Genomic DNA, 16521 nt, shown 5'->3' with positions numbered 1-16521 from the left:
TAATGTATATGACCCATAGCTGGCCAGGAAGAGGAGTCGGCGCTGACGTTTAGTACAGTTATGTTGTTGCATATAGTGTGTGTGTGTGAGTGTGTACACGTGTGTGTGTGTGTGTGTGTGTGTGTGTGTGTGTGTGTGTGTGTGTGTGTGTGTGTGTGTGTGTGTGTGTGTGTGTGTGTGTGTGTGTGTGTGTGTGTGTGTGTGTGTGTGTGTGTGTGTGTGTGTGTGTGTGTTTAGTTACTTTTGTCCTCAAACGGCCTTCAGTGCCATTTGCCAGTTGAGTATTCATTGTAATGTCAATTCCACAGATACACACAATGTGTAGGGGTACATTGTGGAGTGGTTATGTCCTAGGAGCAAATTGACCTGCAAAGTGTAATAACACTGAGCAAAGACAAATATAAATCTTAAAAATATAAGGTTTTCAATAATGCAGTTTAATTAACCAATCTCTCCAGCAGTGTGATGTTGCAGAGGTCTATTCCATTGTCTGTAAAATATCTTTAGTCCCTGCGTAGGGATATATTATGGTGGAGATTTGTCCATGGTCGGTAAGGATGGAGGAGGGATGCAGGGAGGGAACACTGAATGACAGTTTAATAAGGGCAATGAGGGTCAAGTGATGTGTGTTGTATTAGAGGGCCTGTTCTTGACCAGCCAATTGTTGGCTGTTCACATGTCAAGCAGTTAGACCTTTTCTCAGCTATTTCCATGTGGTGGGCCTTTATTGCGTTTCGAGATTTAATTAAATTGGATAGGAATTTCACCGTAATTGTTTTGCGATACAGCACCAAAGTCAGCTCTGGAATGAATACTGGTAGGATTATAATTAATGAGGCACAGTTATGTATCTATATGGTGAATGTACAGTATGGTATCTAGAGATGAATCATCCTACTGAACCTAGATATAATTTAACTTGGAAAATAAATAGTATGTTATATATTCCCTGTAGCCTGCATGGTCTTCCAGTTCTAAGCCATTCTGAAAGCCATTTTTCCTTTTTCTCTTCTTGTCTCCAAAATGATACATTCTGTTCTGCTCTCTGAAATCTGCCGTATTTCAAAGGGCTCGATGTCTTTAATGAGCAGTGGTGTTCTGCCTGTTGTAACGGAAAAAGTGTGCCAGGAATGAAGCTTGTGATAATGTGCGCGACCAGGCTCCACTAAACGTTTACCACTGTTATGGTAATATCCATGTTTTTCAACCTCACTCGCCGACCGACCAAAGCCTGCAACACTGCCATTTTGTTGTGCTGTTTGTTCTGTTATCCATCCGCCACTCAAAATTATCTTCAAATAACCATAATGTTTAGTGATACAATGTCTGTGTTGGTGGTAGAAGTCTGTATGTTTCTTTTTAATTAATGCAAATGCAGTTGTAGTCCTATTTATTTTACTGGGGATCGACGACACAGTGTGTGTGTCCCCCCTCAAATATAATATTTTCCCTTTCTATTTCATTCTGAAACGATCCGGGCTGCAAAACTGCAGTGGCAGCAAACATTGACAGACAAGTAGTAAAGGCTATTGAATCTGAGAGGGGAGATAAATTGACATGAGAGGTCATCCAAATGACTCAAATGTGGCCCTTTACCTTTCAAGGCAGGTAGGCAGGCCAGCATGAAAGCAGGTAGACACATCAATGGAAACTCGGGCTGCTCTGAGGTCCAGAGGCCCTCTCTCTCTTTCATAGCTCCTGCTGCCTACCGGGAGAGTAAATGGCCTCTCAGTCACCACCAGCCTCTATCAGTTCCCTCTCAGTCACCACCAGCTCTCTCCCTGCCTTCAATGGGAATCATTTCAGCTTCAAAGGTACTAGACACATCCATAGAGACTTCTGAGAAGAAAAACATCAGGCACACTAGTCCATCCCCATACACCCAAGCTATTGATATCTTATAGCCCTTAGCTCTCTTATTGATACCTTATAACCCTTAGCTCTCTTATTGATACCTTATAACCCTTAGCTCTCTTATTGATACCTTATAGCCCTTAGCTCTCTTATTGATACCTTATAACCCTTAACTCTCTTATTGATACCTTATAACCCTTAACTCTCTTGTTGATACCTTATAACCCTTAGCTCTCTTATTGATACCTTATAAACCTTAGCTCTCTTATTGATACCTTATAACCCTTACCTATCTTATTGATACCTTATAACCCTTAGCTCTCTTATTGATACCTTATAACCCTTACCTCTCTTATTGATACCTTATAACCCTTAGCTCTCTTATTGATACCTTATAACCCTTAGCTCTCTTATTGATACCTTATAACACTTACCTATCTTATTGATACCTTATAACCCTTACCTATCTTATTGATACCTTATAACCCTTAGCTCTCTTATTGATACCTTATAACACTTACCTATCTTATTGATACTGTTACGGTTTTCTTCCGCCGAAGGAGAGTCGGACCAAAATGCAGCGTGGTAATTTTGATACATGTTTAATAATGATGAAACACGAACAATACAAAAACAACAAACGGAATGTGAAAACCTACACAGCCTATCTGGTGACAACTAACACAGAGACAGGAACAATCACCCACGAAATACTCAAAGAATATGGCTGCCTAAATATGGTTCCCAATCAGAGACAACGATAATCACCTGACTCTGATTGAGAAGCGCCTCAGGCAGCCATAGACTATGCTAGACACCCCACAAAACCCCAAGACAAAAACACACCACAATAACCCATGTCACACCCTGGCCTGACCAAATAAATGAAGACAAACATAATATACTTCGACCAGGGTGTGACAGATACCTTATAACCCTTACCTATCTTATTGATACCTTATAACCCTTACCTATCTTATTGATACCTTATAACCCTTACCTATCTTATTGATACCTTATAACCCTTACCTATCTTATTGATACCTTATAACCCTTACCTATCTTATTGATACCTTATAACCCTTAGCTCTCTTATTGATACCTTATAACCCTTACCTATCTTATTGATACCGTATACCCTTATGCTCTTATGTTGTCAGTAAAGGTCGATAACCCTTTTTGTTTACTCATTCTACATACCAAAAGTTCTCACTCAAAAATGCAAGGATTTTATAGCAAGTCACAGAGTACCGATTAGGCAAATGCAAGCAATTTTTTGTATTGACAAAAGTGTATGTACAAGACAATAATCTTTGTAAAAGCAGCTGTCATCACACATATACTATTCACCAGTATTTTGTGGAATATCATTACCTGATGTGTAACCACTATGCTGGAGCTCATATTGAACAAGCTCATACATTTTACTAAAGAAAAAAAATACATGCATTAATCTGGCACAAACCATTTACACCTTCTAACAATAGGCCTAAATTCTTAATGAACAGTGATGATCACGCTTGAAAGGTAATACTATTACACATTTTACATATCAATTGCCAAGAATTCTCACACTTGTTTAAAAAAAATCCTTATTAGCATAAACATTTGCGTTTACAATAAACTTTGAAAGCTCCCCTAAAGCAGATGAAACCAAATTATGTAACCCCCCCCAAGACTGTGGCATTTGTTATTTTTCATGATAGCATAATGTTTGAAGTTATTAGTGATAGCATAGTCATAGGTTAGCAATAGTTAATAACATTTGAAGCAAACAATTCATACTTTGCGTGTGTATAGAAATGGCTGGAAATGGCAAACATTTGTACCAGCTGTGAAACATTACCCCATTTCCTCTCTCCTGTAAAAAGCCATGACAATGAGCCAGCTATGCAATACTGTCACCCTTGAGGGGACACTTTTAATAAGCCTCTGGTAACAGAAACCATTGCACAATAACGAGCTAAGTACACTACATTGTTTTCTCCCATCTATCTACTGTACCTGGTAATATGACTCATTTTATAAGCTTATCTCACATTTTATAATGTGAGACAGCACCTTGTTAGCATTGTAAAATGCATTTACATACTGCAAACAACGTAGTCTCCCAGTATAGGACACACCAAGCAGTCATTGACTCACACACACACACACACACACACACACACACACACACACACACACACACACACACACACACACACACACACACACACACACACACACACACACACACACACACACACACACACACACACACACACACACACACACACACACACACACACTATTATGAATGTATTTCATTAACATTTTGTTTTATCATACTCACTGGGATTTCTTTTAAATATATATATATTTAACTAGGCAAATCAGTTAAGAACAAATTATTACTAACAATGACAGCCTACCATGGAACAGTGCATTGTTCAGGGGTAGAACAACAGATTTTTAACTTGTCAGCCTGGGGATTTGATCCAGGAACCTTTTGGTTACTGGCACAATACTCTAATCTCTAGACTACCTGCCACCCCAATAAGAATAGCTCTCTTAACATTCATCTTTGTATATAAAGATCTTGCAATATTCCAATGCAATTTATTCGTAATCATAATCTTCAATAGACTATTTTTTTCCCTACCTACATGAATTTGAGTCAAGAAGAACTCAGTTTGCAATATCATCAACATGCTCCATCTTTAAAATAATCACCTTTTCAAACATAAAAGCTTTCCATGTATAAAAAAAAAAGACCTTGAATCAAACTGGGGAGGATTTCAGATAGATAGCAGCGGTGGAATTAGATTGAAGAAAAAAGGGGGGGATTAGATGGTTGACCTTTTCATATTCCTCCGCCGGTACTGAATTTGCTTGAGGGCACTATAGGGCATAGTGCAGTGGTGCATTGAATTATCACCACCACTCATGTGCTGCCACTCATGTACACACACGCACACATTCCATAATAGCGTTAGGAATACAGTGTGTATGAGAGAGAGAGAGGATGCTTGTACACCTGAGTGTTTGAGGATTAAAACTTTGAAACAAATGATTGGTTCTCTTCAGGATGGAGAGGAGGAGGAGAGGAGCTAGTTGTGGGCAACAAGGTGGTGTCAAATCTTTAGCAGAGCATGTACCATTCTGTTGAAAGATCACACAGTGGCTGACAGCTCCCGGCAGGGAAACATGTCAACATGCTGACAGATGCCCTGCTATTGGAAGGTTGGGATGAATTTTTAGTTGACCAGGCTTTCACCTTGGTGAAGTAAAAAGTACAAAACATAAGGGAGTTGACAGATAAGAAACAAGACTTGTAGAGACTGTTTTGTAGTGGCTTGACAAAAGGCGAAGGATGTTACGTCTTTGTCGAGAGAAAAAGGTTGAGTCACATACAGTGCCAACACCACTTGTGTGTCTGTTTCTTGTCCTTTTGGCTTTGGCTTTTTGGCAAACAAGTCATTGATAATTGTCTCGTCGTGTCCTAATGATACATTATGAACGAGCTCTGTACTGCAGACAGTGTTAGAAAAAATTAACTACAGAACCTTGTGATCTACATAATATAAAGTCATCACCAGCACAAAGTAGTGGTCTTTTGTATCTGTCAAATTTAAACAAGTGTGTGTCTACAGAGAGAAGAGTTTGTATGGATAAGCATACCCAGGAAATGGCTTAGTCACAACAATTGTCTACTTATTGTGACAGTGATTGAATTGAATAAACTGTATTGATCCACAGAGAGGGGCATTGGGTAAAGAAGACAATATCCATAGTTACATCTCCATCTGCATAACATGAATAATGCAATTATCACACATATGATCAACTCATTCATTCCTTCAACTCATTTCATTCCAAAATATTTGATATCCGCCTCAAGGTAAATACACAGTCACTGCAGCCTTTAGGCATTCATGCCAGTTGACTACTACAGGTACATGTTTTGATTGAAACATGCAAACCATCCATCCCATCCATGACATCTCTATCTCCTCTCTCCATTCTCTCTCCTCCATCCAGAGCCCATACTGTGTGATGTGGGGGAGTTTCACTGCTGTGATGAGGTGACTTGCATCCCCGAGGGCTGGCTCTGTGATGGGGAGCCTGACTGTCCAGACGCCTCGGACGAAACCTCGGACAGATGTAAGTTACTAATTCACACGTTCATCCATGCACCCATTCACCAAACACTTCAATCCAGAAAGATGTAATCCAATAATTTACTCATCAATTTATGCACTCATTCACCCATTCACTATACAGTTAATTCCCGCCTACAAGGTAACCATATGATTTCACATTCTGTGATTTCTTATTCCATGCTTTATCCTTCGTCTAACTGAACATATTCTTTATTATTTCTGTACACTTTGAAATGCGTATTGCATCATCCTAATATACATTTTAGATCTTTAAAATGATACTAGTGCTCATTTCATGATATTATCAAATGTGACCAGCTAAGAAATCACTGTAGCCAAGTTTACAATTCCCTCCACAATCTTATATATTGATAGCGAAGACCTTTCCCATTGAACTCCCATTTGTGAGAAGATGGTACAATATTGTCCTAAAACGTAGCGTATATCCAAGGTTGCAGTGGGCCAAGTCTCCCCTCACCAGGTATTCCATTATCATTTAGATTAACCGTGTTGGCTCCATTTTATTTACTAAGCCTGAGGAGAGAAACCCTGAATATTCATCATGGGAATTTGTCGCAGCTTATTATCATGGATTATGTATTGATAGAAAAAGGAATTAGATCAGCTTTGAGCCCCGCAAAGAGAAGCACAGTGAAATTAAACCTTGTTTATAGGCTACCAGCACTGTGGCTCCAATAACCTAGTGCTCTGGTTCTATTACCTAACGGCACATCAATGGCAGACAGACATTCGGTGTGGTGTGTGTGTGTGTGGTCTCTTAGACAAAGTACAGCCTTTGTAAGGAGATATTTTATGTGTTATTAGTTTAAGCACCATGCAATACTTTATTAGTGCTTTGTGTTGAATGGAGTATAATTGATGGCTGTTTCTTATCCAACCGAAGATGAGGGTCTGTGTTTTATGATATGTTTCAGGATGTGTTTCTGGGGACCTGAGTTTTCCTAGTTGCACTCTCCATGCAGTAGTTGTGTGTCCCCCTGCATCTTCCAGGGAATGGTCATGTCATGGTACCATTTGCTAGTCCCAGGCTCTGCCTCAGTGGAGTGTAATCACCACATGGGAGAGCAGCCTTGCATTCCATTACCCTGAGACACACACACAAACATATATGTACATCCACACACACCTTGCATACCATTAACCTAAGACTGTAGTAGGCCACTGGTTTAGATGCTCAGCCATGGCATGGCTTACCCTGCAGGGACCAGACAGCTGATGCTCGCTACCGTTACCATTCTGCACCGGGGAAACTGGGCAACAGGACACTCTCCTGAGATGGCTGAACACCAGTGAATTGTAAAGTGGCCATTCCGGAGATCTCAGAGCTAAGCAGACAGACTCGACAGAGGTAATAAAGGGTTCAAATAAAACAGTGTTTGGGAGAAACATCCTTCTGTGGGTCCTGTGGTGGCTAGGGCTACTGTTCTAGAACCACATAAGCGTGTATATGCTGACTACTGGTTAATGACTGCATACACTGAGTGTACAAAACATTATGAACACCTGCTATTTCCATGACATAGACTGACCAAGTGGATCCAGGTTGAAAGCTATTATCCCTTATTGATGCCACTTGTTAAATACACTTCAATCAGTGTAGATTAGGGTTGAATATTTTCCCTCATTTACAAAAGTTCCATCCCGAAAATAAATCACTTTTCTTCTGGGTTACCCGGTATTTCCTGCCTGAACTGGGTCATTCAAAAAGCATTATAAAGCAGAAACATGTCTGGATTTGATTAGAGCTTTGATCAGCATGAACATTCAAACATGATGCTACCTGAGCCTGATTAAATACATTTTATAAGCACGACATTAACGATAGCCCAAGACCAAAAAAGCCCGAATGATTGTACTGATTATATATGATATAGGCTATTGCGCATTACACACAACAGAAACACATAACAACCTATAGAGGTAGCTAGCTATATGCTCTTTTGGGTAAATAAATGAAACTACTGTACAGTAGATCCAGTAGGCTAATCTTTTTGAGTGTGAACTGTATTACTGTACTGTTTTGTATTATACTGTATTATGTAGACTGGATTTAAAGATTTACGGATCATTCAAACCATGATATAGCACAAGAGACCATGCAATTTATGTAAACCGCATGCGCCCTACAATGTTACAAGTACATGCTAGCGAATTTGATTACAATTTTCAAATGTATTAGGGCCTATTTGTATAATTAGTACGCTGACAAATGCAGTTGAAGTTGGAAGTTTACATACACCTTAGCCAAATACATTTAAACTCAGTTTTTCACAATTCCTAACATTCAATTCTAGTAAAAATTCCCTGTCTTACATTTACATTTAAGTCATTTAGCAGACGCTCTTATCCAGAGCGACTTACAAATTGGTGCATTCACCTTATGTCTTAGGTCAGTTAGGGTCACCACTGTCACGTTCTGACCATAGTTCTGTTATTTTATCTTTGTTTTAGTATTGTCAGGGCGTGAGTTGGGTGGGCAGTCTGTTTGTTTTTCTATGTTGGTTTTTGAGTTTCGGCCTAGTATGTTTCTCAATCAGAGGCAGCTGTCAATTGTTGTCCCTGATTGAGAATCATACTTAGGTAGCCTGGGTTTCAGTTTTGGGTTGTGGGTGTTTGTCTTTTGTGTCAGTGTTTGTCGCCACACGGGACAGTTTCGTTCATTTCACGTTTATTGTTTTGTATTTCGTAGTGTTCAGTTTATGTTTTAAAATAAACATTATGAACACTTACTACGCTGCGTTCTGGTCCTCCGATCCTTCTCGAACCTCCTCAGAGGAGGAGGAGGACGAGATCCTTTACAACCACTTCATTTTAAGAATGTGAAATGTCAGAATAATAGTAGAGATAATTATTTATTTCAGCTTTTATTTCTTTCATCACATTCCCAGTGGGTCAGACGTTTACATACACTCAATTAGTATTTGGTAGCATTGCCTTTAAATTGTTTAATTTGGGTCAAACGTTTCAGGGTAGCCTTCCACAAGCTTCCCACAATAAGTTGGGTGAATTTTGGCCCATTCCTCCTGACAGAGCTGGTGTAACTGAGTCAGGTTTGTAAGGCCTCCTTGTTCGCACACACTTTTTCAGTTCTGCCCACAAATATTCTCTAGGATTGAAGCCAGGTCTTTGTGATGGTCACTCCAATACCTTTACTTTGTTATCCTTAAGCCATTTTGCCACAGCTTTGGAAGTATGCTTGGGGTTGTTGTCCATTTGGAAGACCCATTTGCGGCCAAGCTTTAACTTCCTGACTGATGTCTTGAGATGTTGCTTCAATATATCCACATAATTTTCCCTCCTCATGAGGCCAACTATTTTGAAGTGCACCAGGCCCTCCTGCAGGAAAGCACCCCCCACACCATGATGCTGCCACCCCCGTGCTTCATGTTTGGAATGGTGTTCTTTGGCTTGCAAGTCTCCCCCTTTTTCCTCAAAACATAATGATGGTCATCATCAGACCAGAGGACATTTCTCCAAAAAGTACGATCTTTGTCCATGTGCATTTGCAAATTGTAGTCTGGATTTTTTATGGCGGTTTTGGAGCAGTGGCATCTTCCTTGCTGAGCAGCCTATCAGGTTATGTCAATATAGGACTCGTTTTACTGTGGATATAGATACTTTTGTACCAATTTCATCCAGCATCTTCACAAATCAAATCAAATCGTATTGGTCATATACACATGGTTAGCAGATGTTAATGTGAGTGTAGCGAAATGCTTGTGCTTCTAGTTCCAACCGTGCAGTAATATCTAACAAGTAATCTAACAATTTCACAACAACTACCTTATACACACAAGTGTAAAGAAATTAATAATATGTATATATAAATATATGGATGAGCTATGGCCGAATGGCAAGATGCAGTAGATGGGGTAGAGTGCAGTATATACATATGAGATGAGTAATGTAGGGTATGTAAACATTATATAATGTGGCATTGTTTAAAGTGACTAGTGATACATTTGTTATATCCAATTTTTTATTATTAAAGTGGCTGGAGATTTGAGTCAATATGTTGGCAGCAGCCACTCCATTTTAGTGATGGTTGTTTAACAGTCTGATGGCCTTGAGATAGAATATGTTTTTCAGTCTCAATGTCCCAGCTTTGATGCACCTGTATTGACCTCGCCTTCTGGATGATAGCGGGGTGAACAGGCAGTTGCTTGGGTGGTTGTTGTCCTTGATGATCTATTTGGCCTTCATGTGACATCGGGTGGTGTAGGTGTCCTGGAGGGCAGGTAGTTTGCCCCTGGTGATGCGTTATGCAGAACTCACTACCACCGCTAGAGCCTTACAGTTGTGGGCGGAGGAGCAGTTACCGTACCAGGCGGTGATACAGCCCGACAGGATGCTCTCGATTGTGCATCTGTAAAAGTTTGAGTGTTTTTGGTGACAAGCCACATTTCTTCAGTCTCCTGAGGTTGAAGAGGCACTGTTGCACCTTCTTCACCACGCTGTCTGTGTGGATGGACCATTTCAGTTTGTCCGTGGTGTGTACGCCGAGGAACTTAAAACTTTCCACCTTCTCCACTACTGTCCCATCGATGTGGATAGGGGGTGCTCCCTCTGCTGTTTCCTGAAGTCCATGATCATCTCCTTTGATTTGTTGACATTGAGTGTGAGATTATTATCCTGACACCACACTCCAATGGCCCTCACCTCCTCCCTGTAGGCTGTCTCATCGTTATTGGTAATCAAGCCTACCGCTGTAGTGTTGTCTGCAAACTTGATGATTGAGTTGGAGGCGTGCATGGCCACGCAGTCGTGGGTGAACAGGAGTACAGGAGAGGGCTGAGAACGCACCCTTGTGGGGCCCCAGTGTAGAGTATCAGCGGGGTGGAGATGTTGTTTCCTACCTTCACCACCTGGGGGCGGCCTTTCAGAATGTCCAACACACAGTTGCACAGGACGGGGTCGAGACCCAGGGTCTCGAGCTTAATGACGAGTTTGGAGGGTACTATGGTGTTAAATGCTGAGCTGTAATCGATGAACAGCATTCTTACATAGGTATTCCTCTTGTCCAGATGGGTAAGGGCAGTGTGCAGTGTGATTGCGATTGCGTCGTCTGTGGACCTATTGGGGTGATAAGCAAATTGGAGTGGGTCATGGGTATTAGGTAGGTTGGAAAGGGTAAGGGTATTAGGTAGTCTCTCAAAGCACTTCATGATGACGGAGTGAGTGCTACGGGGCGATAGTCCTTTAGCTCAGTTACCTTAGCTTTCTTGGGAACAGGAACAATGGAGGCCCTCTTGAATCACGTGTGAACACCAGACTGGGATAGGGATTGATTGAATATGTCTGTAAACACACCAGCCAGCTGGTCTGTGCATGCTCTGAGGACACGGCTAGGGATGCTGTCTGGGCCGGCAGCCTTGCAAGGGTTAAGACGTTTAAATGTTTTACTCATGTTGGCTGCGGTGAAGGAGAGCCCGCAGGTTTAGATAGGGGCCGTGTCAGTGGCACTGAATTGTCCTCAAAGCGAGCAAAGAAGTTGATTAGTTTGTCCGGTAGCAAGACGTCGGTGTCCACGATGGGGCTGGTTTTCTTTTTGTAATCCATGATTGACTGTAGACCCTGCCACATATGTTTCATGTCTGAGCCATTGAATTGGGACTCTACTTTGTCTCTATACTGACGCTTAGCTTGTTTGATTGCCTTGCGGAGGGAATAGCTACACTGTTTGTATTCGGTCATGTTTCCGGTCACCTTGCCATAATTAAAAGTAGTTTTTGGCACTTTCAGTTTTGTGCGAATGTTGCCATCAATCCAAGGTTTCTGATTGGGGAAGGTTTTAATAGTCACCGTGCGTACAACATCATCGATGCACTTGCTAATAACCTCGCTCGCCAAATCACCGTATACATCAATGTTGTTGTCTGAGGCTATCCGGAACATATCCCAGTCCATGTGATCGAAGAAATCTTGAAGCGTGGAATCAGATTGACCAGGCCAGCGTTGAACTGACCTGAGCACAGGCATTTCCTGTTTTAGTTTCTGTCTATAGGCTGGGAGCAACAAAATGGAGTCGTGGTCAGATTTTCCAAAAGAAGGGTGAGGGAGAGCTTTGTATGCGTCACGGAAGTTAGAGTACCAATTATCCAGAATTTTGCCAGCCTGGGTCGCGCATTTGATATTCTGATAAAATTTAGGGAGCCTTGTTTTAGGATTAGCCTTGTTAAAATCCCCAGCTACTAAAAATGCAGCATCAGGATATGTGGTTTCTAGTTTACATGGAGTCCAATGAAGTTATTTCAGGGCCATCGAGGTGTCTGCTTGAGGGGATATACACGGCTGTGATTATAATCGAAGAGGATTCTCTTGGTAGATAATGCGATCGGCATTTGATTGTAAGAAATTCTAAGTCAGGTGAACAAAAGGACTTGAGTTCCTGTATGTTGTTATGATCACACCACGACTCGTTAATCATAAGGCATACACCCCCACCCTTCTTCTTACCAGAGAGATGTTTGTTTCTGTCGGTGTGATGCGTTAAGAAACCGGGTGGCTGTGCCGACTCTGATAACGTATCCTGAGTGAGCCATGTTTCCGTGAAACAGAGAAGGCAACCCTTTCTCGAATTTCATCTACCTTGTTGTCAAGAGACTTTACATTGGCGAGTAGTATACTCGGGAGCGGTGAGCAATGTGCCCGTCTACGGAGCCTGACGAGAAGACCGCGCCGTCTGCTCCTTCTGCGGCGCAGTTGTTTTGGGTCACCTACTGGGATCCGATCCATTGTCCTGGGTGATGGTCCAAACAGAGAATCCGCTTCGGGAAAATCGTATTCCTGGTCGTATTGTTGGTAAGTTGACCTTGCTCTTATATCCAACAGTTCTTCCCGGCTGTATGTAATAAGACTTAAGATTTCCTGGGGTAACAATGTAAGAAATAATACATTAAAAAAACAAAATACTGCACAGTTTTCTAAGAACCTCGAAGCGAGGCGACCATCTCTGTCGGCGCCATCCTATCGAAGATCCTTTGCTGTTGTTCTGGTATTGATTTGCACTTCTTGCACCATGGTACATTCATCTCTAGGAGACAGAACAGGTCTCCTTCCTGAGCGGTATGACGGGTGCAAGGTCCCATGGTGTTTATACTTGCGTGCTATTGTTTGTACAGATGAACGTAGTACCTTCAGAAATTTGGAAATTGCTCCCAAGGATGAACCAGACTTGTGGAAGTCTCCAATTGGCTAATTTCTTTTGATTTCCCCATGATGTCAAGCAAAGAGGCACTGAGTTTGAAGGTAGGCCTTGAAATACAACCACAGGTACACTGCCAATTGACTCAAATGATGTCAATTAGCCTATCAGATGCTTCTAAAGCCATGACATCATTTTCTGGAATTTTCCAAGCCGTTTAAAGGCACAGTCAACTTAATGTATGTAAACTTCTGACCCACTGGTATTGTGACACAGTGAATTATAAGTTAAATAATCTGTCTGTAAACAATTGTTGGAAAAATGACTTGTGCCATGCACAAAGTAGATGTCCTAATAGACGTTCCAAAACTATTGTTTGTTAACAAGAAATTTGTGGAGTGGTTGAAAATGAGTTTTAATGACTCCAACATAAGTGTATGTAAACTTCCGACTTCAACTGTATACCTATCATAATATTTCCTGTAATGTAGGACTTGAGTTATATGCAGAAGGCTTTCACTTCTCTTCACAAAGATTGAATGGTTATGGGTCTGAATAAATAACTGCTATAGCCTACTGCCGTCGCACGTTCACTCTTCTTTCAAACTACCCGTGAGTTCTATTGGCTGCTGTCACGCCCTAATCTGTTTCACATGTCCTTGTCCTTGTCTCCACCCCCCTCCAGGTGTCATTTCCCCCATTCTCCCCTGGGTACTTATACCTGTATTATCTGTTTGTCTGTTTCCAGTTTGTTTTGTTTCGTCAAGCCTACCAGCGGTTTTCCCTCTTTCCCGGGTTTCCCTCTGTTCCTGTCTATTGATATTCCTGAACCTGAGGCTACCTGACGTCCTGTACCTTTGCCCCACTACTCGGGATTACCAACCTCTGCCGGACCTGACCCTGAGCCTGCCTGCCGTCCTGTACCTTTGTCCTACTACTCTGGATTCTCCCACTACTCTGGATTGCCCGCCTTGACCTGTTGTTTGCCTGCCCTGTTGCTGTAATAAACATTGTTACCTCAGCACAGTCTGCATTTGGGTCTTACCTGAAACATGATAGCTGCTTTATTTAACATTCAGCTAAAAAAATAATAAAAATGTCCAGCAAGCTATTCTAGTCTAGCTTTTCCTACATGGGACACCAAGAGCTTAGGAACGTTTTTAAGGAAAGGCCAGCGGAGCACAGGTACTTGCAAATTGCACAAGAGACATAGGCTATAAGTTTGAATTTCTTACGTGATAGAGGTAGGGTAGGACATACTGTAGGGATCTTGTTTTCAGCAAACAATTCCCTGCAGTACCTTGCTCAGCCTTGAACTCTGTGGCTTCAATGAGACGGTGCAGTCATTTTCCCTTGCTACTGGTATACATACAGTAGCTTAATTTAATCACATTAGATAATTTAGGACAGATACCGTATATTGTTCTTTCTGGTGTCTGGAATGATACCAGTTGTTGTTTACTTTGTATATGAAGAGGATATTAATAAGTGGAATATCTTCAGTTCTAAAACCATTCCAGTGCATAATTTATATGATGACTAGCGGTAGAAATAGGCCTACAGTAGCTTAATCATATTAGCATAAATTAGCAGACACATACTGTAGGTATATCAGAGTGCGACATCTGTCTATCTGAAATGATATGCATTGTTTACTGCATATATGAAGAGATTATTAATAAGTGGGAGTGTAGTTATAATGTCCTCCAGTGTCCTCTAATTTAACACTATTTTGCATAAAACGCTCCCTCTTAATGGAATAAAAAGGCCTAAGCCGTTAGTGTACAAAAGGTACTGCCATTGGATATAGTAGGCCTGTTGTGTAATGTATGAACTGAAATGCAGCACACAGCAATTCATTTCACTTTCAATCACTTCTTCGACTTGTCCTGTTGCCACAGCGACAGACAGATTTGTTGTTTTGATGTTGAGAGATAGAGAAGTAGTCTGTAGTGAATTATCTGATGGAATTTTCATGCCCAGAAGATCAGATGAGCATGAAAAGGGTCAGTAGCTGCCTTAAACGTGGTCATGGAGGACGGCTGAGTTTGTGTTTGATGACTTAAGCAGCATCCCAAATTGCACCCTATTCCCTATATAGTTCACTACTTTTGAGTAGAGCCTTATGGGTCCTGGTCAAAGTTAGTGCAGTACAAAGCTTTCAGGGGGAGAGGGATATCACAGCTACAACCTGTACAGTGTAAACTGTCTGGATGTTCTCTTTACATAAGTATCCTCTGAAAAATAATAGAAATCCATTGTGGTAGCAAAAGGATAGGTCTGCCATTACGAGATGATTGCAGTTTGCTTATTAATGCACTATGGTACTTTTGAATAGGTCATGACTTGTAATAATTGACTTTTGGTTCATTTGTGCTGCAGTCCACTCAGAACAAATGGCCTTGTCCACATTTCTGTCAAATCATCTTAACTTTACTTTGTAGTAATAATTGTATTTTGTGGATGTACTTGTAATTGCATACAACACTGTTGAACTAGAAATAATCATCTCTGATGATGGAAGTAGCCTCAGTTTCAGGTTCAAAAACATTCAGGCATGGGCTTAGAATTACAACGTTTTAAATGGAAATAGGGGAATGCCAGGTAAAGATGTTGTAGCAGTCTGGGCCTACTGTATAATGTATCAGGGTGTTTTTTTCTGTCTCTGGCCACATTGAAATAAATATATTGTAAATGTGTCCATTCCCTGAGAGAGTTGGCAGCAGTAGGACAGAGGTTTAGGGGGTAATGTAGCATAGCACCTTGTTATTGAGCTGAAGGACAGACCAGGACTTCTGCATTATGTAATGTTTACCTCCCCTGGCTGTCCTGCAGCCTAGACACAAAGCCCCTGTTGACTCATTGGAAAATCTGAAACACATAGCCTGTGTCCCAAATGGCACCCTATTCACTATGTAGTGCATTACTTTTGACAAGGTCCCATAGGGAATATGGTGTCATTTGGGACACAGACATAGTCTACTCATCAGCTCTTTTGTGTTCTGTATTCTAACACGTACAGTCTCGATCTGTAGTGAAAATGGATAGCACTTTTCAAGGATATGCTGTTTTAAATGAGTATACATATGTCCTTGTAATGTGCATGCTTAAGCTGCTTTTTCACCTTACGTTTCCCTTCAATGAGGGGAGGAGGGAGACGTGTCTCAGGTATTAAAGCTGTTCCAGTTCATATTCTGACAGATCTGTCACTTCATTAGTTTGTGTGTGATTGGAGTGTCATTGGTTAAGCAGTAAGTAAATGGATCTGGTGTTTAGATTGTTGTCCCTACACCAGGAAGCCTGTGTGATACAGAGCCCAAAGTCATTTACACCTCATTAACATCCGAGTGCTGTTCA

The 16521-nt window shown here is 41.2% G+C and overlaps 1 protein-coding gene across 1 annotated transcript in view; it reads left to right on the top strand.

Moving 5' to 3' along the window:
* Positions 1 to 16521, top strand: part of lrp1bb (low density lipoprotein receptor-related protein 1Bb) — a 410377-nt gene that overhangs the window by 107455 nt on the left and 286401 nt on the right. Inside the window, exon 2 of the mRNA XM_035749708.2 lies at positions 5878 to 6000. Within this exon, the coding sequence (XP_035605601.1) occupies positions 5878 to 6000 (123 nt within the window). The remainder of the gene's footprint in view (positions 1 to 5877; positions 6001 to 16521) is intronic.

Source organism: Oncorhynchus keta, chromosome 34 (genome assembly GCF_023373465.1).
Source record: "Oncorhynchus keta strain PuntledgeMale-10-30-2019 chromosome 34, Oket_V2, whole genome shotgun sequence".
NCBI classification, from domain to species: Eukaryota; Metazoa; Chordata; class Actinopteri; order Salmoniformes; family Salmonidae; genus Oncorhynchus; species Oncorhynchus keta.
This window is presented reverse-complemented; position numbering and strand designations above follow the sequence as displayed.